The sequence below is a fragment of the Aptenodytes patagonicus genome, chromosome 2 (assembly GCF_965638725.1).
Source record: "Aptenodytes patagonicus chromosome 2, bAptPat1.pri.cur, whole genome shotgun sequence".
Taxonomy (NCBI): domain Eukaryota; kingdom Metazoa; phylum Chordata; class Aves; order Sphenisciformes; family Spheniscidae; genus Aptenodytes; species Aptenodytes patagonicus.
In genome coordinates, this window is record NC_134950.1 from 117,706,125 (window position 1) to 117,728,984 (window position 22,860).

Here is a 22,860-nt window from a genome sequence, read left to right on the forward strand (position 1 = left end):
CCTCTGCCTCCAACTCTTTCACTACTTTTTGGTAGCGCTTTGTATCTCATTCTTATTTCTCACTCATTTTCCTCAGTAACCATCTTTTTGCTTTTCCTTGCTGGGATCTTGGTAAGGTTCTGGAAGCTGGGAGGTTCAATGACCTTAAAAAGTCCTCGTGGAAGTCTGCCTTCTTCAACTTATTGCTCCAGCTCTACAATCTGATTAAAACTCTCAGAACATCTCCCTCAGTATCTAAATAACTGCCTGGATCTCCCATTTCACTGTCTCAACCTTGTGTAACCTATAAACAAATTTCTCCTTGTCTGAATACAAACAAGCAGTGACAATTCTACACTTTTTAACCAAATCAGGGCTAACAGCGTAAGAGCAACTTTCTTAATCTAGTCTGCTAATAGCAGAGAGCCACCACCAATTGCTTCCAGTAGCATGAAAAACAAAGGAAACCTAAACAGTGACAATGACAGCAAGAAGCAACTAACAGCTGTTAGTAGCTGGATACCAGTAGGTCGTAACTGCACAGGTTACAGATATACTAACCCCAGGACAAAAAGAAAAATAAACTTTTGGGAAAAGTAGGAGGGAGAACACACAGGCCAAATAGATGAAACCTCTCCAATGCGTTCCAGAAATAAAACTTAGGACATCCAAGACTGCCACTCTGTGCCATTCCTTTAAAAATGTTAAGTTTTTGTAATAGTTCTTAAACATTAGTCAAGTTAGATCCATCCACCAAATTAGAAGGGTAAAATTTCTTGGACAGTTCTACACATTTTATGTTTACGTAGTAAAGAAACTAAATTGAGAGCAGCTCTCCATAGTAACATGGGAGTAAAACATCATGATTAAACATGATTTATTCACCATTGCTGCCTATACGGCATATAAAATAATTGATGCTTGTAAGACTTAGCTTCTCTATTTCTCCTCTTGACAGATTTGTAAATGAGATTTTGTAACTCCACAAACATTCTACCTCAGCTGTTTAAATTAAAATTTTTATTCAATATTATTTTTTCCAATTGAGAGTCAACTCTCAGTAAGGCCTAGAAATCCTGACAAACGTTTCAGAGTATAAACCCAAAGACAATTTTTGAAGCTTTAAAACTTCACTGTATAGCTTCAGCAGTTTGACATGAGCTAGCAAAAAATAAACCCTTATTTCTCACTTGGTTCAGACCTATTTAAGAGCTTTGCCCTGTACTTGGAAATTAGAAAATTGGATAAGCTTTCTTTTGGTTGTAGTATAACAGAATCTTTGCAGCCATTTTTGAGTTAGATAACACATGACAACTTCAGAACAAAAACAAACGAAACTTCTTGACTGTGATTAAGATCTAAAGAAAACAACCAAAACCAAACTGACAGTAGCACTGTGCTATTATCTCATGTACAATTTTCCTTTTCTCAGTTTTAATGAGGTTAAGTTTAAGAATACAGATATCCTGCTGTTGAGATCATACCCATAACTGTGTATGTGCTGCTACAAACATACCACTTCAGTCAATATCAGTAATGCCACCATGATAACTTTATTCCACTCTCAAGTCTATCATATTCTCACCCTTAATGATGCGCTATTTAGTTGTTTGCATTCAAATATGCATATAAACATCCAAAAGAGTTACCATAACAGTTTTTATTAAAAAACCTAATGTACGTGTTTTTCCCCAGTACAGCTATATTTTTCTTAAAAAGTACTGTATGTATCAAACATTTAGGGTTTATCCCATCACTGTCAATTGTCTTTGAAGAGCTGTCAAACATCTCCAACTTTAATGAACTTCAGTGTAACCTCAAGAAAAAGCTTTTAGCTTTCCTAAATGTACGAGAAGAGGCTTAGTATTTTGTGGCATGAAGACAACATGCCATTAACAAGTAATCCTTGTGTTTACAGCATTCTTTCAGGAATTATATAAACTCCAAATCCCAAGTGATAATTCATACCCTGCATAAAACTAACACAAGATACATTAAAGTTATTCAGATGAATAGATAGCATTTGGAAAGGTCTGTCAACATTCATATTTTTAACAGCTCTTTAAAGAGGTAATGGTGCAGATTAAGTGCAAGCTTTTTGCCTCAGTATAATACACATTTGAAATTAAAATAAAACATGGAAGACCAATATCTTTACATTTTATTCTTCAGAAAAAGAAGAATCTTAAAGAAAGCATTTAGTAGTCCACTTGTGCTTAAAATATTCAATGCATGAGAAAGCCAAAAGAAAAAAAATTACACATTTTTGTACACCATGATCAAAAAGATAACCAATTTTCAGAAATTGCACTGTATTTAAAACACTCTCTAGAATCTGCTCCACTTCTACGTATGGCTGCTGAGGCTGCCTGACACAGTTCCTTTTCCACTTTAATTGCCAACCTGTGGAGGCCCTTCAGGGATGAGTGATGTGAAGAAGGTTGTGATAAAGGACCAAGCAGAAGCCATGAATCCAGGCTGCTGCTCTGTATTGGCATCTTCACCTGCATCTTCCCCGCTGTCTTCATCAATCCCATCATCCATAAGTCGTTCCTTTAAAAACAGAAATTGAAGCAATTCAACTGCTTCTTTTCAGAGCTCTGATATAAGGTAACCAGCAGTATCTTCCTACATTAAGTAACTTCTCTCAGAACAACCTCCTGAAGAATGACTAGCATGAAGAAAGTCTGTGATTGAAGTAGAGACAATCAGTAATTGTCAGACTGGAAAAAATATATAATTTAAGCAGCAGGCACAACACTGAGGACAATGCTGAAAGCTTTCTGGCTAAACTGACTACATTTCATAAAAGTTGACTTTCTGTCCAGACATTACAGCATACTTGACAATATAATACATAGGAGTCTCAAAAGACATCTGCTCTTACTCACCATCTCTTCAAGATCAGGATTATTTGCATGTTGCCCATCACGGTTCACTTCCACGTTATTGGCTGCCTGTTGTTGGCCCCCCTCTTGCCTAAAGGGGAACCATCCAGCTTGGTGTCTATGTAAGAAAATGGAACAGTTGAAAACCTCTCTTTTGAAAGGAATAAAAAAAGTTTTTCTGCTACAGCTAACTACTGCAGTAAATTCTTCAAGTACTTTCAAATGAATGAAGCTACTTGTATTTTTCTGCAAGTCTTACTTCTAGATCAAATGGCTATTCTTTGATGTCTGGGTTAAGAAGGGTCTGGCTAAGAGCTGTTCTTTAAGTTTCGGAAGTGCTGTTCAGAGCCCTCTGTTCCAGAAGATGAATACTTTACCATGATTAGGTGATTAAATATCTAGAATACTTTTTTTGGGTCTCCTCCCCATTTTTAAGTACTTAAGTTATATTAATTTTCAAAGGCAGCCTTGATTTTCATAGTTTAAAGTTGATTTTCTGTGGAAAAAAGAATTTAAACTTCAGCTAGGGCTTGAACCACATTACCATTGTAAATTAAATAAGCCTCTCCCATGTTTTCAGGTGTCTATATTCTGATTTCAACTATCATGTCTGCATGAGAAACAGAACAGTCCTTGTGAGGACGGAGACTACAGTGTGAGGAAACTCTCAATGAATGACATCAGTCCAAAATATCAAGCATTACTGCTGTTTTCCACTTCTATTTAAATCACTAAGGTATTTTCATATATAAAGGGAAGTGATGACAACAGTACTGATGTTTCTTAATAAAACAGATAGAAAGCTTAGGTCTTTATGATGCATTGTAAAAAAATTAAGTCCCTGCAATTCTACCCGATCTAGTACCCACCGTTATAGTAGCACTGCCTTAACTCTACCTAACACAGTTTACTGCACAAATCCCATACGTTATTTTTGAAATATAAGTGAGCTTAGCTCTGCAATTTTCCTTTCATATCCAAGCAGTAAATGTTTTAAGTTTATGCAAGCATACGCTTGACCTATATGAACTTCCTTCCCCTCACCCCCACTTTCTAAATTTCCATCCCAAAATTCCACATTTCTATAATACTGATCTGTTAATATCACCAACATTTAAGAGCACTGTTTCAGGTATAAGTGGTATCCAACTTACTGTAAAAATGTTTTGAGAATTATTTCTTTCTTCATATCAGCTTCTCTGCTTGTTTGAAATTCAATTGGTTTTTTTTTTCCCCTTTTACACACCATACTGTAAAGGAGCAGTGCCTAAACTTTTGTATTTGGATAGTTTTTCACAGTTTAAATGGATTATAAGCTAGCACCATACTCCACATATCAGATCTGCAGCTGTACTCAACTGTTGTACTCACAAATAAACCAGCAGCATGGCTCCCATTACCATGACAAATCGACTGAAGGAAGAATAGAAGTATACAATGCTCAGAAGAATTGCTGCTCTAGAGAACGTGTACATCCAGTCCAGCCAGTCCCGGTTGAAGTCCTCCTCATTCACTACTGGGCCACCCTGTGCATTCATCTGAACATTCGCGTTTACAGGCCTGTTCTCCTGGACGGCTACATTTGGCACTGCTGCAGGCTCATTTGCAGGAGCATGTTCTGAATTTACAGCCCGGGCAACTGCAGGTCTCACTGGCTCAGTGCTGGAAGTCACTTGGGCTGAAACAGCAGCTTGGCTAAAAACGTAAACATAAAACTAGTTTGTCAAACATGCACCAAAATTTCTAAGCCTATTCTTGTCTTCTTTTCTACACTAATAAAAACAAAGTTTCAGATGTAATACACGTCAAAACAAACTGTATTTTCCCTTAAATCTTTACTTATTAACACATTAATTCCAATCCAAAACTGGATTTTATAGTTTGCTAGACAAAACTTAGTGTAAAACAGCATAGCCAGACAACATAAACACATTTTGATCCTGCAAACATTTAAGTTTTTAATACCTTCCTTTCATTAGTGTTAACTCAGTACTATCTAAGACAATGCAGACTTACTATTGCATGTAGTACTGACGTGCATACATTTGTTGCCACCAGATCATCTGTAAGGGACTGAATGCAGGATACATAGAAAATCCAGCAGGAACACCTTGGCCTGGAAATTGGTTGCCTATATTGCTATAAAAGGATTTAAAGAAAAATATTCAGTTCTAAATTGCCACATTTATAAAATGCACTAATATTAGAAAAACAATTAAAGTAGCACTCTTCCTCTCATTTGTCCCCCTACAATAATGCACTGAAATAACACTGAAACAACATGTAGTGAGATCATCCCACCCATTCAAAAAATGCACTCTATTTTCATACAAGAAATTAATAAGCAAAGTTATTTCTATAGAAAGAGGATTTATGTTTTTGTACTTAGACGTCTGTCACTAGCTGCATCTCTGGGACAAAACCATATTGAAAATTTTTCAAAATTGTGTCTATAACTGCAAAAATTCTTCCATACAATTCCTTTTAAGTTCAAAGGTCACCCTTAAATGCACTGCAGCAGCTGTAAAGGGAAAACTTACTAGCTTCTGTAACTTTCTTTTAGAAGCAATACCTGAGATACTACTGTGATCAAAGACATGAAGAAATGAACATGAGCAAAGACAAAAAACTGATCTTTCAGATACAGCTTCTGAAGAACACAACTAAGAACACTGTAAATTATTTACTCCCCCCCCCCCCCCCCGAATATTCTGAGCATAAGCGATTCTCATCCCTATGGGTTTTTAACTCCGGTTCACATGCAAGAGATAAAGCTCCTATACATATGTTTGAGGTTTGGTTTTGTCTGCTTTTAAACTTCTTAGCCTCTCTTACCTCCTAGAGCATATAGCATGTTTTGGCAAGATTTCCAACTCTTTCCCCAAAGATTTTGATGTAGTGAACCGTAGTAAACCAGGACATCTTTCAGGACAGCATGAGAGTACAAAGCATGAAGAAAAGTTTATTCAGACTGCAGGTAGCAAAAGCTGAGACTGCTGTAATTGTACTGCAGACTACACCTGTTCCCTAAGTAAGGCACTCCCTGCAAAGATATCACCAAGAGAGTTCATTAGTCTACCAGGCATTCAGATATACAAGACATGCCCAGAAAGAAAGATGGGAGGAAGACATTAAAATCTTTTTTCCATCTTACACATGAATAAGTATTTCACTGTAATTCTGGACAAGAGCCTGCCTTGCAACTCCATGACTTCTGCTAAAACTGTTTGTTATGTTTGTATTTAGTCATAACCTGTTTTGACAATAGTTTGGGGGTGGGGGGGGTGGGGGGGGGGAGAAAAGAAAGCAAAAGCTACTTTCCTGATACCACATACAAACTGAGATAAACATAGGCAATACTCTAGGTTTCTTTCAAAAATTGCAAGGGTGAACTTGCAGCCCTGCAAATGCTACTTATTTATGCATAATTAACATGCTGGAACAGCAAAGCTGTCAAGCTGCTATTGAAAAAACATGAATCATGCTTTTACCTTTATGGCTATAAGCTTTAAGAATGTGTTTTTCTATCCCCTGAACTGGCAAACACTTTGAGAAATAAGACTCCTCCAAAATTCATAAAACACTGACTCTTATAAAACATGTGACCCTTAAAATGTAAAGATGATTCAAATATTCTACATGGGTGTCATTAAGTACTACATTGTGACAAATCACTGAGCAACGTCTCAGTTTCAAGCAGGTAGAATATCACATGGGGATGCGAACACACAGGACCACTCACTGTTCAACCACACCTATTTCTCCAGCTCAGTCGCCAACAAGCAGTGCTACCCAACTTGCCTGAGTGAGTTCTGCAGGAACTCACCAATTCTTTTTCTCATCCGTTACAGATTTTAGGGTGGTTCTTCTTTAAAACTGCTAAGTTGAACTCAACAAAAGTTGAGAGGCCTTAGGCTAATAGCTCTCCCTCACAGACACGTCTTTTAGAAATACTACAGGATTTGAGCCTCTACTTTCTTCCAAACTCTTTCAAAAGTTGCTTTCTTGATGCCTTAAAGCTTAATAGTAGATTAAGAAACAGTCAACCAAGACAAACCACAGATTTCAGTTATGTCATGTTCTTTCCTTCCCCATTCAAATATTTTGGTGGGTTTTTTTTTCTTTTTTTCCAACATTTTTTCTAGGAGATGGGACTTTCTAGGAAGCGAGACTTAACTTTTCGAGATCTGACTCCATTAATGAGAAAAAGTAGACATCAATATTTAAGAACTGGCTTCTGCCTTAGAATGCCAACGAGCTCAGCAGTATTTTATTTGCTCATCAAAAATCAAAATGAGGCAGATGTTGTCAATTATACAGCTATTACAGCTACCAGGGTATTAAGTTGGCTTTTGAAATTCACGAACAACTCTAAATACAGTGTAATGTATTTCAGTGAGAAGAACCTCTCCAAAGGAAGAGGCTCTTCTTGGCAAAGCAAGCCGGCTTGCTGTTAGAAGAAAAAGGAAAGTAGCACGTGCTTTCTCCTCATCTTCTTCCAAAAGGAGGAAAGAGAGGCAGGAAGCAGAGTATTTCAAAAGAGTGGCAGCAACAGCGTAAGAGCAGAGAAGCAAATTGGATAGGCACAGGCATTCCAAGATGGGAGAACAAAGCAGGAGCAGACAATAGAAGAACAGTTAGGTAAGTCAGAAAACAGTTTTTAAGGTTCAAATGGTAGAGGTAGATTCAGAATATTCTGAAAAGAAAGAGGCATGCTACTCCTTAAATGGCTAGAAAGCTCAGAATTACTTCTTATGGTCTACGGAAGACACCTAAAATGAGCTAACTGGGATTCAATTTGAGGGTAAGGTCAGACTAATTAGCTAGTGTCATCATGAAGATACTTGCTCACCACTAATGGAAAAATAAGATTTTTTATTCAGACTTAAAAGCTCAATCTCTGTCATCTGTATGACTGACAATAACTGCATTTGTTTAATGACCTTGACCCACAAAGACATCTCATTTAGTGTTAGTCTCATATGAGCCTGGTGTGTCAACTTGAAGTGATATTTCAATATTCTCCGCTATGTTATTTGATACTTTAAAAAAAAAATACACAGTGAGTAAAGGCTACTGATGAAGCAAGGTATTTATGTGCTAGACCATAATGTATGCTGTCAATATGTCATTTTGTTGTTTGCTTTCAAACATTACTATGTACACAATACAAAAACATTTCATTAGATGGGCTGCCCACACTTGACAAATAATCTCACTGCCTTGACATTTCTTGTCTGTTTACTGCTTCCAAGTACTCTCCCATCTGAAATGCAAGCCATTTCAGGACTGAGCCCATCTGTTCCATTTGTACCTGTGTAGCACAGTGGGGCCCTGGTCCACGACTAAATCCATAGGAGCAGACAGTGCTGTGCTTGGTCTCTACAGCAAAAGACTGACTTGGTAGATATATAAACTACTTGCCCAGTCCCACCTCAAGTCTAGATGTTTAGAAAACAGCATTTACAAAAGCTCAAAAGCAACAGAAAGTTTTAAATTGCTTTCTCTGTAATATTTTAATAATCTGAGTTAGCTGTTTTCCCAAAGGATATTCAACTCGCACACTGAAGCTTTCTGCCAGAAACTGAAAAACCATCATTCAATCACCTAACATTCATATTACTTGTTTGTACAAATTACTTTACTAATGAAAGTGTTGCAAAATGCTCAAGAAAACTGACCCTCACAAACATTTTCAAACACCTGGAGACCTTTCTCCATCAGTAGAGCCTATAGTTCATCATGCAGCTAGAATAAGTGTTTGGTCGTGAAACAGTAAGAAAAATCCACAAGGCAATGCAAATTTCGGCTATGAATCTTCATTGTTCCTAACAAGTCTCAGTCTGTGTATAAATTACATTAAAGCTAGATTTCATTGCCCCAAACAATATTTAAGAGAGCAACTAAAGAACAGAAGGCATTTTTTATTGCTGGAATACAAGTAGCAGTGCCCTGAAGCAAAACCAGATGCATCCGAGAAGATTATTAGAAGCATTAAAAAGGATTTTTTAAGATGACAGCAAACTACAGGAGGCACTGGCACAGTGGAGCACTGCTGCAGACTGCCGGGCACTGGCTAAGATCTACCTTAAGTTCTGATAGCATTCTATTAAATTACTTTTACAAAAAAGGCCTAAGATTATTTAGGGTTCATTTATTTTCGCACTTCTTTTCAGGTCAGAACTGCACTTTTGAAGCAAGTCTCCAGCCACTTCCTCTTACTGCAGTTTTGTTTGCACCACAGAACAATCTTGGATCACCATCTGGATTCCTTTTGGATTACGCTAAATTGAAAGATATGATTTAGGTGCACTGCTAATGCTTTTTAGCCACAAATAGGCACCTATTCCAGGTGACCAAACTGGAGATAGTCCAAATAAGACAGAAAACCCTGAAATGTGTGCAGTGTTGATGTCAGGTTCTCAGCACCTCTTTCAGTCGACAGATCCACTCCTCTCAATACACATTACTTGCTAATACAGACATAGACTTAGTATTTTTATTTAAGTTATTCTCTTTTTCAAACACAGTAATGTCTTCCAAACTGATGCTTCCCACTGTATTTTAATTGAATTATTTCAGCTAAAAGACTGAACAATGGTTCTGTTGCCTTTTTGAAGTCCATAGGCTATTCAGTTCACCATGCATACTGACAAAAAACTCACTCTCAGGGTATGCTTACGTGAAAAGCTAATTAGAAAAACATTAAAAATTCTTACAGATTAGTAATTTACACAACACATAATAAATTGCTTCTTGAATTAATTTACGTTACACCAAACAGCAGTCTTGACAGTCAACCTAGCGTCACCTAGCTTTGTTAAGACAAGTATAACCACTTCTGCGGATATGCATGTGGTCAGAATAACGTAAGTGCTCCACCCAATGCAAAAGCAACTTCTTCCCAGTAGACAGTACATTTCAGATAAATAACAAAAAGGACTTGAAGGAATTCAGGACAAAAACTAGTAAGACTAGTAAAGTCTAGGTTAACTCTAACAAGAGAGCAAGTAAATTGAACTGAAACTAAATAAGTTTTCAACAGTTCTTGACATCCGTTTCCTTTCCAGTGACAGAAACAATTGTTACTGTTAGCAGGTCCATAGGGGTTTTTTTTGTTTCAACATTCTCCAAAGAAAATATCTAGAATCTATATAGTACTGGGAGAACGCCCTGTCAGAAAGAAATCTTTAAAGCATTCCCTGAGGAAATGACAGCTATTATCTCAGAATACACTATCCTCCCATTTTCCCATTGGAAGAAAATAAAAAAAAAGTTTAAGAAACTGCAAAGGTAACATGGGTTAAAAATTCCTAAAGCTGCTTTTTAAGTGCCAAAAAAGTGACGGAATCTTGAAAGTTACCTAATAACAGATCCAATCTAGAAATGTACACTGGTTACATTTCATTGGTATATATGAAAATACTTAAAAATACTTAAAAATTCTTTTGTAGATACACAAGCACTTACATGAACACACCTGCATATCATCTCTAGAGTTGAATCCAATACAGAGAAGTATCACTAACTACATCCACTAGATAAATATTACAGTTGTACTTATCAACAGAAAGTTGAGGGCAGAAAGCATGAAGAAAAAATAAAAATAAAAACCTAAAGGGGAGCACCAAGAACACTTACTCTCTGACTGACTCCTGGCTAAAAACATTAATGTTCATACTAAAAATGTTTCTAAACATGACTTATGCTTCAAGATGAACTAGCCAAAACATTTTGCAGACTGTGAAAGAAACATCATTAACAACTGAACATTTAAAAAACTTTAAAGAGCATTAAAGAGCTGAGGATTGCTTCAGTGTCACTTACCCTTGCATTAAATAAGGGAACTGGTGGCTTGGTATGGGATTGCTTTGTGCTTGTGGAAGATTACGATGCCTCACTCCATCTGCACTAGTGTTCAACGATGTAGATGAAGCTTCTTGGTTTGTGGGTGAGGCAGAAGTTGATCCCGAACGGTCCAAATTCTTAAAAATAAATAAAATTGAGGTTGAGGATCTCTTTGCCACAGTTGCAAGATTTACTACTGTGTCTTAAAAAACTATTTGCTTTAATGTTTTGTCACAAGTTTTATTCTGAATATAAGCACCAGGCAAGTCTTCTAGGGTTTTATTGGTTCTGGCAATCCTTTAGTAAAAACAGAAATTCAAAATTGCATTCAGGTGCACATCTAAAAAAAGTGAAGTTTTCAGAAAGATTCAACACTTGATAGGTCTCAGAGAAAACCACAAGTCACTGGGAATCGAAGTTTCAAAAAGCTGAACCAAACTAAAGCTTAATCCAAAGAATATTTAGCAGCAAAAATTCTGGTGGCTACCATTATCAAAAGTAACAACCACCTCAGGACATGACTTGATATTCAGAGACAACATTGCCTGCAGTGGCTTAAAATACCATTCCTCTACATTTGTCTTCAGTTTCCACTTCTATTCTTCTACTCATCATCCTCTTCACTGTGCCAGCTGCCCAATCCAAATTGCTGTGCTCATTGCTGGGAGGGGGCAGAGGGTGGGAATAGGGAAGTAGCTAGGAACTACTTAGGCTCCCAGAAACACACCTAAAACTAGTGTGTCAGACCTTCAATGCTTTCCAAGATTAATACTTAACCCTGGAAGGAGGACAACAGCTGGCTCTCTAGACTATTTGTCACCATAACAAGACCGCAATTTGGCCACTGAGATGCATTATTTTAGTTTTAATAAATCCTCAAATCCTGTTGCTAAGCATTACTGTAATGTTTACTCAGTAGAAAATCCTCTTCAGCTTTGACAACTCAGGAAGTGAGGAGCTGCAATTACTTAAGACATCCATACCACATTTGCCCTACAAAGGAAAACAAGAAAAATTTACCACTAGACAGTAGGGGGAAAATAAAAATAAAAAACAAATGGAAGAACAAAGGCCATTCAAGCGTTGGGTTTAGGTTGTTTCCTTCAAAGTATTATGAACTTAACACTGTGCATACTGACTGCTTTAAGCAGTTATTAATACAATCATTTAAATAGGACGTTTACAACTGATCTACATAGCAATAAAACAATCACAAAGGAGGCCCCCTGTGTCCTGCTTGCAAACAAAGATATAAATACAGCCTTTGAAAAGATGATGTAACCACTGTCCACTCTCTACTACTGCTTAAACTGCTCGTATTTCTGACTGTCACATAAAAGTCAGAAACGGTACCCTATCAAAAGGAGAATGAAGACAGACAGCTTATTACTGGAAGGGTATTTCCCATATGCTGATAATCAACACACCACAGATGAGAAGTACCTACAATGGTACTGTATACATTCCTTTCTGACTAACCTTCAAGGGTCACTTAGTGATACTACCAGCTCTGGAAAAAGCCAAGAGAATTACAGTGATGACAACCAAGTCATCAACAGAAACATTAACTGCCCTTCTGTTAAAAGAGAGTACAATCAAAGATCATCATCATTTTTGGAGGGTGCGAAGAGGGGAAGACTCACAACACCCTAAACAAGTGTTCTATGAACAGCTTAACTAATAAAATGTTAAGAACACTTTCCGCTTCTCACTGTCTTACAGACACTATGACTACCTTGAAGCTACTACATAAGTACTGTCCAATTCCTGTCAAGCAGAATGAACACTGGCCAAGCTCCACCTCTGTCTCACCTTGTCTATCTCACAACAAGGGCACTAATTTGACTGGTCTCTCTTCAGTGGTACAAATTTTCACAAAATAAATCAGAACTTAGGGTTTGTTGGTTTGTTTTGTTTTTTAAATGTGAATACACTGCTCAATTTCTGCCAAAGATACGGGGATATGGAGAGAAAGGAAACTGTACTTTTTAATAAAGTGTTAAAAATAAAGCACAGCTTAGAAAAAGTAGTGCTTTATCATCTAATAAACGTAATTGTGTTACAATTTGAAAAAAGGTCATCTTTGTTTAAATAAAGTGACACCCTTAAATAATCAAGTCTAATTGTACAAATTCATATGGCATGCTCTACTATTTTACAGTCAAATTTTAAAAATTAAAAGAGAAATTCCTGGAAAGCTTCCTCAGTGTAGAAGAAATTCATGTCTTGTGTATGAAAAAAAAACTCACTGAGCTACTGCTGGAGGTTGAAGCTCCGTGACCTTCTCTACTGGTGCTGGGTTTTGGAGAACTTGGGGGTGTCCGGGAAGTACATACCAGATGAACCATATGATATTCATCTTGCTAAAAATTAAAGAAATCAAAGAGCTAAAGCAACAATATTTGAGAAATTTACAAGCAAAAAATGTTTTTAAAAAAATCCACTTACAAAGCTGCATTTGCAATCAGTAAAAAAACATTATACAAAATGGAGAGACCATAAAGCAAAACTTGAGCCTAGCACAAGAGAAGTATACTGTTTCACAACTGATGTTTTCTTAGCAGCTGTCCACAATACCATATTGAACATTCACTTACCCCCAGTTTTCCCTAGAACTGCAGTATAGCAGAACTGATGGAAGACCACACAGAAAAACATGAGGAAGCGTATCGTAAGCTTTAACTTTTATTTTGGAAAAATCTCAAACCCTTTACAGGGCTCAGTTTCCCTAAAGTAAGAATGCTTACATTTGCACTGAGAACTAATGAAGAGTGTTATTCAATAAAGACATCAAGGTAAATGAAAAATGTAGGCACTGGAATTCCACAAGCAGACCAAGATAAGAAAAATGTACCAGCCATTGCCTCCACCTCACTCCAGTCTAAGCTTGGCTCAAGCCTAACCTGCAGACGCTCAACTGAAGAGCCCCTGCAGATATTCCACAGTCAGGGAATGCTATTCGAAGCACTACATGGGACTTGGGTATTCCTAAATATTTGAAAGTGAGGAAATGAACAGGTGGCAGCACTTGAAGCCATGTCAGCATGCAAATAATCAGCCCATGCCAATTCTTCATGAATATACTCCCCCCCAACATGGATGCCATAATCTGAAGCTATTTCACTGGACCAAATGAAAACACCCCATCATATCAGCATGCCTGAAGCGTATATGGCCATAGCAACAAGAACAGCTATGACTGCGTATTTAAATTGCACACTATAGCTTCCTCAGTAACCAAACTTTAAACAAGAAAAGCAAAAACTTTGTCCTCTTCTGAAATCAGCGTGGTGCAGTCAAGCTGCAGTCTGAGATGACATTTAGAAATATCAGATTTGGAGGTTTTTTTAAACTATTAAAAAAAATGTTAACACATACATTTGCTCATTTTTAAGTTTTAATCTTTAGAAATAAAGAAAACCGGGTAACTGCTTTTATACACTATTGTGCATTACTGCTAGCATAGCCTATCCACATTCATTTAAACTCCTCCACATGTATCAGTTTTCTAGCCCCAAGCACAGCCTCACTATTAAATTAAGTTAATTTCTTACTAGTTGGTGATAGTAAGCAATGACCAGAGAGCACTGAACACAGGTGATCAGCATTCTGACCATGTCAAAAGTCTTTAACCTAACTAGTTACCTTCTTTCTAGATAAGAACTTATGCCACTCGGTAAGACAAAGGAAGCTAGACATATTACTTGTAAGCTTACAGCGTACAGCTTTATTCAATGTAACAGTTTATTGTAATATATTTCTATTTATACATAACATGTTGGACATCACTATGCTTGAAGAGTGCCACAACTTCCAGCCTCAAGGTATTTTATATCAGCAAAATGACACTGCTCAGTATCAAAAAGCAAGTATCACAAGGCTAAATTGAGATTTAGTAAATCCTCAGATAATATTAGGAATTTATAGCTAATCAAGTAGGAAGAATATGGCAGAGAATGAGATTGAACTTAAGAGTAATCATACCTTTCTTCCAAAGGCTCGAGCACAAAAAACTCCTCTTCTTCCAACACAAGTTTTTAACTTTGTGCTTAAGACCAACGAGTATGTTTCTAAATTCACTAAATTTCTTTAACTAAACCCAAGGCCTATAGCTATTAAAACGCCTTTAAAGTCAAATATAGCCCCTGTATAGTGAAGACAGACATCAGTTAGGCAAAGTTTCTCCTCTAGCACATAAGCAAGGTTTCCTAAAACTAGTCTGCTGTAAGCAGGTCAAGTGAATTTAAGGGATTCAGACTTAATTTGTCCTTAACAAGCAAAACTAAGCTTTGAAGTAAGTTATAAAATTGTTTTCATGAACTTCTACGTGGTACAGGACATATGCTGGTTGGCAATAGTCCAGCTCCAGTTTTCTAGTAAACCTATACATAGTAAATTTCAATAATTTTTTGGTAAGCAGTTAAATCCAATTTAATAAAATCTATTTCAGAATGAAGATGATAAAGTAACAACAGTGTTAGTCTGCTCAAGCAATACTCAAGATTCCTCTGCATTGGTTTCTCCATACTTAATACAGAAGTTCAGTTGCCCGCTTTCACTAAAGCATTATTTTCCTTTAGAGGCTTTCCTCCATACTAAAGTGTAACCCACTCTTGCAATCTGTACATTGACTTTTACCTTAATACATTACAAAAAGAAGTATCGTTACCAACACCTAGGTACTGTATTACAGAGTTTACCTATTTCATAGGATTAAAAACTGTGTAATTGTTTAATGACCTATTTTCCAAATATAGCTATTGATGCATCCTGATCTGTTTACAAGGAATTTAAAGACTACTCAACATAATGCATTATGTTTTCTGTTACCATCGAAATTAAAACAAAAGTTCTTGATAAGATGATATTTGGAGCAGATTATTCTACACATTTTTAAGAACTTTACTAACTTAAGGAAGTCCCTATTACTTGGCAGCATCAATCCAAACTATCTGAACCAATTTGAGAACCAAGTGCATGTATTTCAAGATTTCCTACATCAGATGTCATGTGTATTCAGGATTTGGATTTAATTTAAATGTTAACTGAAGAATCCAAAGTTAGATTAGTAAAATTATTTTTTTCCAAGATAAACCAGCAGAATAAAAGAAAAGAAAGAAAAAACCACAAGAACCAAACTCAAACATCATCAGGAACAGTTAATAGCTAACGAATAAAACCAGGGCAAAAAATAGCTTTCCCAGCAAAACCATTTAGGAATTCAGAATTCTGGTTTTGCATATAAATATATTACCCTTAATTTGCTTACACAAGTGCCATTTTTAACGTAAGTTCTTGGATTTAAGTACATGCAAGAAAAGAAATGATGTCCCAAACCAACACAAATCTGTTAAATGATTCTGTTTAGGTCATAGTGGGAACTGTCCAAAAAAGTCACTCTACACTACGTATCACTTACTTGGGACTTAAATAGCCTACTTGTTCTCCCACCAATTGGAAACACGCCTCAATCCACAAGTGTCACAATCCTACATGCCAGGGATACTTGAAAATACATTTTCCCGAACATATCAACATTGTGTGGTTACATCTCTCAATACAACAATGAAAATTTGAAGCTGAACAACACAAATCTAAATTCCTATTTCCCAAAAAAGGATTTTGATCAAATATCATATGGTGTTGATATAAAGCTTACTTTTCTGAGAACATCTTTCAGCTGCAGATGATCAGGAAGCAGTCTGCCAGAATACACCAGTCTCTGATCCTTTGTAGACTAGGAGATGGGACAAAGAAATGAATTTAGCTTTTTCCTGCTGTACAGATATACAGCTGGAGATAACATTTGCAGACGAGAAAACCCCTTATAATTCCAACCACCAAGAGATAGCCTTAAAAACATTTCAGAGGCTTCACAAGTCCAACTCGCAAATTAATTCTGGAAAAGAATTCTGCTATTATGCATTCAGCAAGAGTGCCATAACAATTAACAACACTTAACTAGCAAATGCTGCTCAAGAAAACTATCAAGTACATTCAAAAATCCTTTTCTTTTAAAGATTTGCTCTTTACCCTGCTCCCGTTCCCAGGCACTTGCTGAAAAAGTAGATGGAAAAGTGGCTGGGGCAAAAGAAAAAAAAATAGAAAAAACAAAAATAATTAGTAGAATGATGGAATGATAATTAAAATATGCAGAAGGAGGGCACAAATTTCAATCTTTTTCAACAGGGAATTTCTGTTATTAGTCCCTGCCCCCATTCCGCCCCCCCCCCCAAAAAAAAAAATCACAAGAAGAAACAAGGAGGAAAGCATTAAAAAGCATGAAGCAGCAAAAGTATTTTTTTTTTTTTAAGGTAGCCTTCAAACTTGGTAAGCTTTTTTGCCTGTTCTTACACTTCCACAGTTTAAAATACCTTAGTAATGCAAACAAAGATTTAGTTTTTTAAACAAATGATACAGTAGTAACTTTTAACTATTCTACATGGAAGAGATAACGATGAAATTATTTTTAAAAGGAAACTATCTGGGGTACCTATCTACAGTGAGACGTCCAGTACAGTAAAGCAACAGGCAGTTTACTTGGCTAAAGAAAACAAGCAAACAAAAACCCCAACTCCACGCAATTCAGTTTATGCTGTCAGAAAGAGTTTTAAATAGTCTTAATACTAGTGGGTCACTAATACACTGTAACTATGTGAATAAACAGCTACCTTTTTTTTTTTTGAAAAAAGGTCCTTAAAATTCTTTTAATATGGATGACTATTTAAGAGAATCCAACTGATACATCAGTTCAGTTTAACTACTGCTTGCATCCTAGATTAATACAATAGCATTTATCACTTGAAAGAGAGCACTAACATAAGCAAATGCTAAATGAAGAAATCTAGCCTAACATCAGTGGAACAGACATGCATTATCAACATGAAATATTTGAAGAATTTCCCCATCATACAAACAGCCAGTCTTACAACATCTCTCCTCCTTCTCTCCCAGCCTTCTGTTGCCCACTCTGCAGTCTTATTCACGCTAATACTAAGACACAAATACCCGAGATCCAGATCTCAGTGATTAGAAAAAGCTTTCACAGAAGTTTTGAGATTTTTTTTTCTTGCAATTACCTTTTACAGATTCCCTGTAACTCAGAACATAGAAAATTTACAGAACTTGTTTTTTCCCTGAAAAAATCTGGTCATACCACTAGAAAAAACATTATAGATACTCTAAGCAAATTATTATAAGTACACATTAAATCTGAGAAGCTTCTCTTTTTTTTCCCCAAATTCATACTAGCTGTTCATGATTAAATACACGGCTTTAAAAAATGAGTGCATAACCTGCCACATATAGTACAGAACTGTTTATCACTTCTACTGAAGAATCATTTTCTATATCCTCCTGCATTTTTCTGTATTTTTAATTAGTGACATAATACACTATTTTTGTAAGTCTCACGACACGGGAACCACTTATTTGCAGCTCCAATGGATAAAATACTGCAACAAATTCAACATCATGCTGTACTATTTCTATTTACATTTAAAACAACAACAAAAAATGCCTGTCTCTCTCATGTTAGACCAATTTCTTTTGAACCGTACCATCTTGGTTGCTCCTTTCAAGCAGGAACAGTCTGCTAACAGAATACAAGCTTATTTGCAGTTTGTATTTGGGAAAGGCCTTCTCAGAAAAACTAAATCTGCTGTACGCATTGAGGCTACAGAAAACTTTGATTTCCTGTAAGTTAGAAACTTGTTGCTTTAGAACCAGTGGAGTCAGAAGAAAAGTCTCAGAAACCTTGTTTCTGGGTCCTGAGATAGATTATCTGGAGATTAATTAGAGCAGATAAGCAGTTAAAACAACACAAGCAAAACACAACAATAACAAAACACCCCCAAACTCCAAATCTTTGTAGCATCATCCAACTTGGCAATGGAGCGCTGTTTTGCCTGTCCCACTCACAATACAGCTTTCTACATGGTCAAATTCAGATTCTTCTCTTCAGTACCTTATATATGAACCTCCCCTCAACCCCATCCAATTAAGTACCTTCTCAAACACGATAGAAGTAGTACAAATTATTTAATATGAATACTTTACAGAGAAGAAACTGCTAGATTAAAATGACCCCTGAAAGCTGATTACTACATAGCCTTCAGTAATGCGTTTCAGCTCCCTACAAAACCACAAAAGAAAAGTTTACACTTATACCGAGTACTGTTAATTATATTAAGCTAGAGACATTAATGGGGGAAGATGAGGTCTTAAACCTCATACTCCTCCCTATGTAACTTAAATACCTAACTGTGCACTACAGGATTATCACTTGCGATTCTCAAGGTGAAAGCCATCCTGGAATTCTGAAATGTGGGGGGTTTTTTAAATGCAGATGGAAGAAGAGGTGATAAATGTGAAAACACAGTAATACACGTATATGCCAAAGTAAATGGAAAAGGTGTTCAACTCATCCTCTGCTAGAGGAGGTTCACTACCATACCTCCTGCTTCAAAGAACACCATGCTCACTGCTAGCCCAAACACTGAACTGTGATGCAAAAGAGACTTAAAAAAAGATACTGAGAGTGGACCCATTTTCAGAAGTAAGCACATAGCATCCGATAAAATGATTCTAGAACCTAAAGTTTAGAAGTGAGGTGGAAGACAGTTTTCAGATCATAATTCAAAAGGTATGTATTTAAAACCAGGAATTCATCAACTAGTGTTTTTTTTTCTTCCATTTTTCAAGCAAGACTCCTTCTGCAATGCTTAGTCCAAGTTAGCTACACCCAGCACATTACCAAAACCACCAAACCTAAGCTAAAGCAGCAACTTCCTTTAGAAACACAGACAATCTCTTGAGCTATACTGTTTCAGCTACAAGACATTCATTATTTTGGTCACTCAGCCTCTCTCCCATTCTTCCGAAGGAAATAAAAATCCAAACAACCACATCTGGTTAGAACTGTGGGCAAAGTACATGCTAGATGACAGGTACTAAAGGAAATGAGAAACAGCAGTTTTTAATTAATGTTTATGGGTGTAATCAATGCAGCAGTTAATGTACTGAATGTAAGATCTGCCAGACTGAGACATACAGGTTGATTTTCCAAGTTTTCTTTTCTTAAATAAACATTTCATTTAGGGACACTATAACTGCAGTACTCTAGCTATGAAAAATTGGTCCAGTCAGGGAAGAAAATATTGATGAATCTGAACCTTAGTATAGGCCCACAAACTAATTTAACACTGTTTTAAACCCATTTAGCTTATTCAGTGACTTACTTTAGTAAGTATACCAACTTTAATAACGACTAAACCAATTTAAATCTGCCTATACTTGGAATTTGTACATATTTAGCTAAGTCATTTACACAAATTAATCTGGAAAAATCACAAACAACACTGCTTCAAGGCCTAACTTCTCATTTGCCTATTTTAAAGATCTCATTTTCTGAAGATATAGTCTTAATAAATTGTAAATTTAAGGACAACATTTACAGTTGACATCAGTTTACCGACTAATTTACAGACGCGTATAGGAGAATGAGGTACAAGTCACATGTGAAAACTTGAAAGACTACAGCAGTGATAGCAACTGATTTCTATTTTACACCCTTCACTTCAGGAACACTGCAATACCTGTATAGAGCATCTGTGTTCTGATGTACTCCTGCATTCTTAAAATAGCATTGTAATAGAAGTTATTTCCAGGACCTATCACATTCAGGGAATGTAGACATTTGATTGACAAGCTTTTGACACTGATCTGGTTTAAAAAGGAAAAAAAAGGGAGGGGAAAAAAGCTCCTAAAAGCATAAAGATTTAAACACATTTGAAAAAAGTAGTAACACTCAACGTCAAACACATATCAAGCTAAAAATACACCTTTCAATTTTACTATACATAGGAGACATCCTATTTAACACCTTTCTTCCCTCCCATGTTATTACTTCAATTTGAAAGGTTCTATGAAATAAAAATACTGTGTTCAGTTACTAGTTTAATTGCAAATACAGTAAGTCCAAATTAAATTAGAATTACTGAGATAGTTTTCACTAAAGAAACTCCCCATTCTTTAAACCAGAACAATTTTGGGGATTCTGAACTAGTCATTTCATAATGAGAGGCATGTTGAGGAACCAATTTTCAACTGACGAAAGATGTTCCACAAAACTGAAATTTAATATTATACTACTGGTTAAAACCTACAGTGCAACATAAAAACCTCTTGTTCATTAAGGATTCTTCCTAGAAGTCTAATTTAGCAAGATCATAGGATGAGTCAGAAAACTAGTATTTGTGTTTAAACACGTCACAGGAGGAGATTCTAGTGGGGAGGAAGAAGCAGCGATCAGCTGAAGTCACATATTTGTTTCTTTCACAGCAGACAGGCTCTCTCAGCAGAGAATTACTCACAGCAAAAACTAGATCCACAAACTCTCAACTACTGCTTAACAGATCTCAGTGTATCAGTGACAGAGCCTAAGTTGTTGACTGCTTTTCTTCTGCTTTCTCCAGAAGGCAGAAACCCACTCTGAGACACAAAGCCACTATTTTGCCTTTTTTCCCCCCAAAAAAAAGCAATCAACAATGCCAATAATTCTTCTATTGAACTAGGTGAATACTAATCACTTACAATATAAATGCAACCTTTGTCTGATGTTTTCTACAGCAAGGTCTAGGACCCATATGCTGCTGCAACATGGAGGCAAACTCACTCCCTTTATACAGTTTTCTGGAACAAATTTTCAACTATACTGTTCTGTATGACTGCCATTCTAAACAGGTACAGTATTAGCTTTCTATTATTATTTGTATGGTTTTTCATAGCCTCTTTTTAATTGCCAAATTCAGAACTTAGAATTTAGAAATAAATAATATTTTCCTCAGTGAACAAAAGCTTTTATATTAAGTTTCAAAATACAGTCACAACTGTCATACAAGTTTGTAGAACATCTGAGAGCAGAGTTTTCAGCACAACCTCAAAAAAATGGCTTTTCAAAGAGAAAAAAAAAGGAAATAATTCTGGAGGTTGTTCACTTGCACATGTCAAATAGATGTTTATTCGTAATATTACATGCTCCACACCTCAGTGAATTCACTAGATCACAGTAACTTTAGTTATATCACTTACGTACTCCAACTACTTTAGACAGAACTCTTCCATTTACAGAAATTAGCCTAAAATTGAGTTAACTGAGATATCTAAATTCCAGTTCCTAAAAAAGTTAAATGGAGCATTAATAAGCATCTTCAGTGATACCACCTGTCAGGATGCTATATTGTGATCTTCTTAAACCATATAAAAGAGCATCTATTTACACTGCCAACTTCCCTGAAAGGAGAAACCCAGCCATTGTCTTTACACAGACAGCTCTTTGGCAGTAGGGCTCTTCCCTGTTTATTTGCAGAGTACCTAAGGAAAGTCTTGATCGGCTGTCCAGAAGTTACTGCAACGCCAGTCTTACCCACAAGATGAAGGGCTGGCCAACAACTCACCGGCTTACTGGGGTAGACTTTAGAGAGGTGAGATTTTAGCTTGCCCACAGTCCAGTCCAGAAAGCAGTTAATGGTCTGGTCGGTGTATTTCTGGTTGGGGGCCTTGATGATGAGGGTCACCGGGTGATCCACGACGCTTTGGTCCATGCTGCTCGCAGGGGCGGCCGGCCCTGCCCTGCCCTTCTCTCTCCCCGGGGAGACGAAGCCGCTCGAACCTCTGGGCGCTCCGGGCGGGTTCAGCGGCCGGGGGCGAACTTCCTGGGAAAGCTGGGGGAGCCCATCCCCGTGCTGGCGCTCACGCCGCGGGCGGGACGGCGGCGGCGGCACCGGCCGAGGTCTGCCCGCCAAGCGGGGGGAGCAAGCAGAGAGAGGGGCGGCTGAGCACGTCACACACAGGCACACACACCCTCCCTCCCCCCCCGCCGGTAACCACAGCGACGGGAGCTCGCGCGGGGCCAATGGACGCACCCTCACCCCCCACCACCCGCCCCGCCGGCCGGACACCCTCCCGCTGCGCCCGCACCCACGGAGGAGGAAAGAAGACGGGACGGCCCGGTACCCGAAACGCGCCCGCCCCGGCTGGGCCCCGCGGCACCGCCTCGACCTCCGGCCCGCTGTCGTTTGCGTAAAATGGAGACCGGAAGCGCGGCGGCGTCCCGCCTACCTCCGCCGCTCCCCGCACGCGCCGC

The 22,860-nt window shown here is 37.4% G+C and overlaps 1 protein-coding gene across 3 annotated transcripts; it reads right to left on the reverse strand.

Annotated features, from left to right (window-relative positions):
- Positions 1 to 1,509: 1,509 nt before the first annotated feature.
- On the reverse strand, positions 1,510 to 22,768 carry HERPUD2 (HERPUD family member 2). 3 transcript variants are annotated; one of them, XM_076330855.1, is made up of 9 exons: positions 22,731 to 22,768; positions 22,172 to 22,508; positions 16,375 to 16,452; positions 12,965 to 13,078; positions 10,695 to 10,852; positions 4,884 to 5,006; positions 4,239 to 4,562; positions 2,871 to 2,985; positions 1,510 to 2,532 (listed from the first exon to the last, which is right to left on the reverse strand). In XM_076330855.1, the coding sequence occupies exons 2-9, from the start codon at positions 22,316 to 22,318 to the stop codon at positions 2,371 to 2,373; spliced, it is 1,221 nt and encodes a 406-aa protein (XP_076186970.1). In that variant the 5' UTR covers positions 22,319 to 22,508; positions 22,731 to 22,768; the 3' UTR covers positions 1,510 to 2,370. The 3 variants fall into 3 exon arrangements, with proteins under 3 accessions (XP_076186970.1, XP_076186971.1, XP_076186972.1); XM_076330856.1 differs by lacking the exon at positions 12,965 to 13,078; XM_076330857.1 differs by lacking the exons at positions 12,965 to 13,078; positions 16,375 to 16,452.
- Positions 22,769 to 22,860: the final 92 nt, after the last annotated feature.

Bases quoted from the DNA above. Each gene is read 5' to 3' on its own strand.
- HERPUD2 (XM_076330855.1), bottom strand. From the start codon at position 22,318: ATGGACCAAAGCGTCGTGGATCACCCGGTGACCCTCATCATCAAGGCC. The intron at 4,563-4,883 runs GTAAGTCTGCAT...TTACGTTTTTAG, and splicing joins CGTCAGTACTACATGCAATA to CCAAGCTGCTGTTTCAGCCC. The intron at 2,986-4,238 runs GTGAGTACAACA...TTTCTTACATAG, and splicing joins GCCATGCTGCTGGTTTATTT to ACACCAAGCTGGATGGTTCC.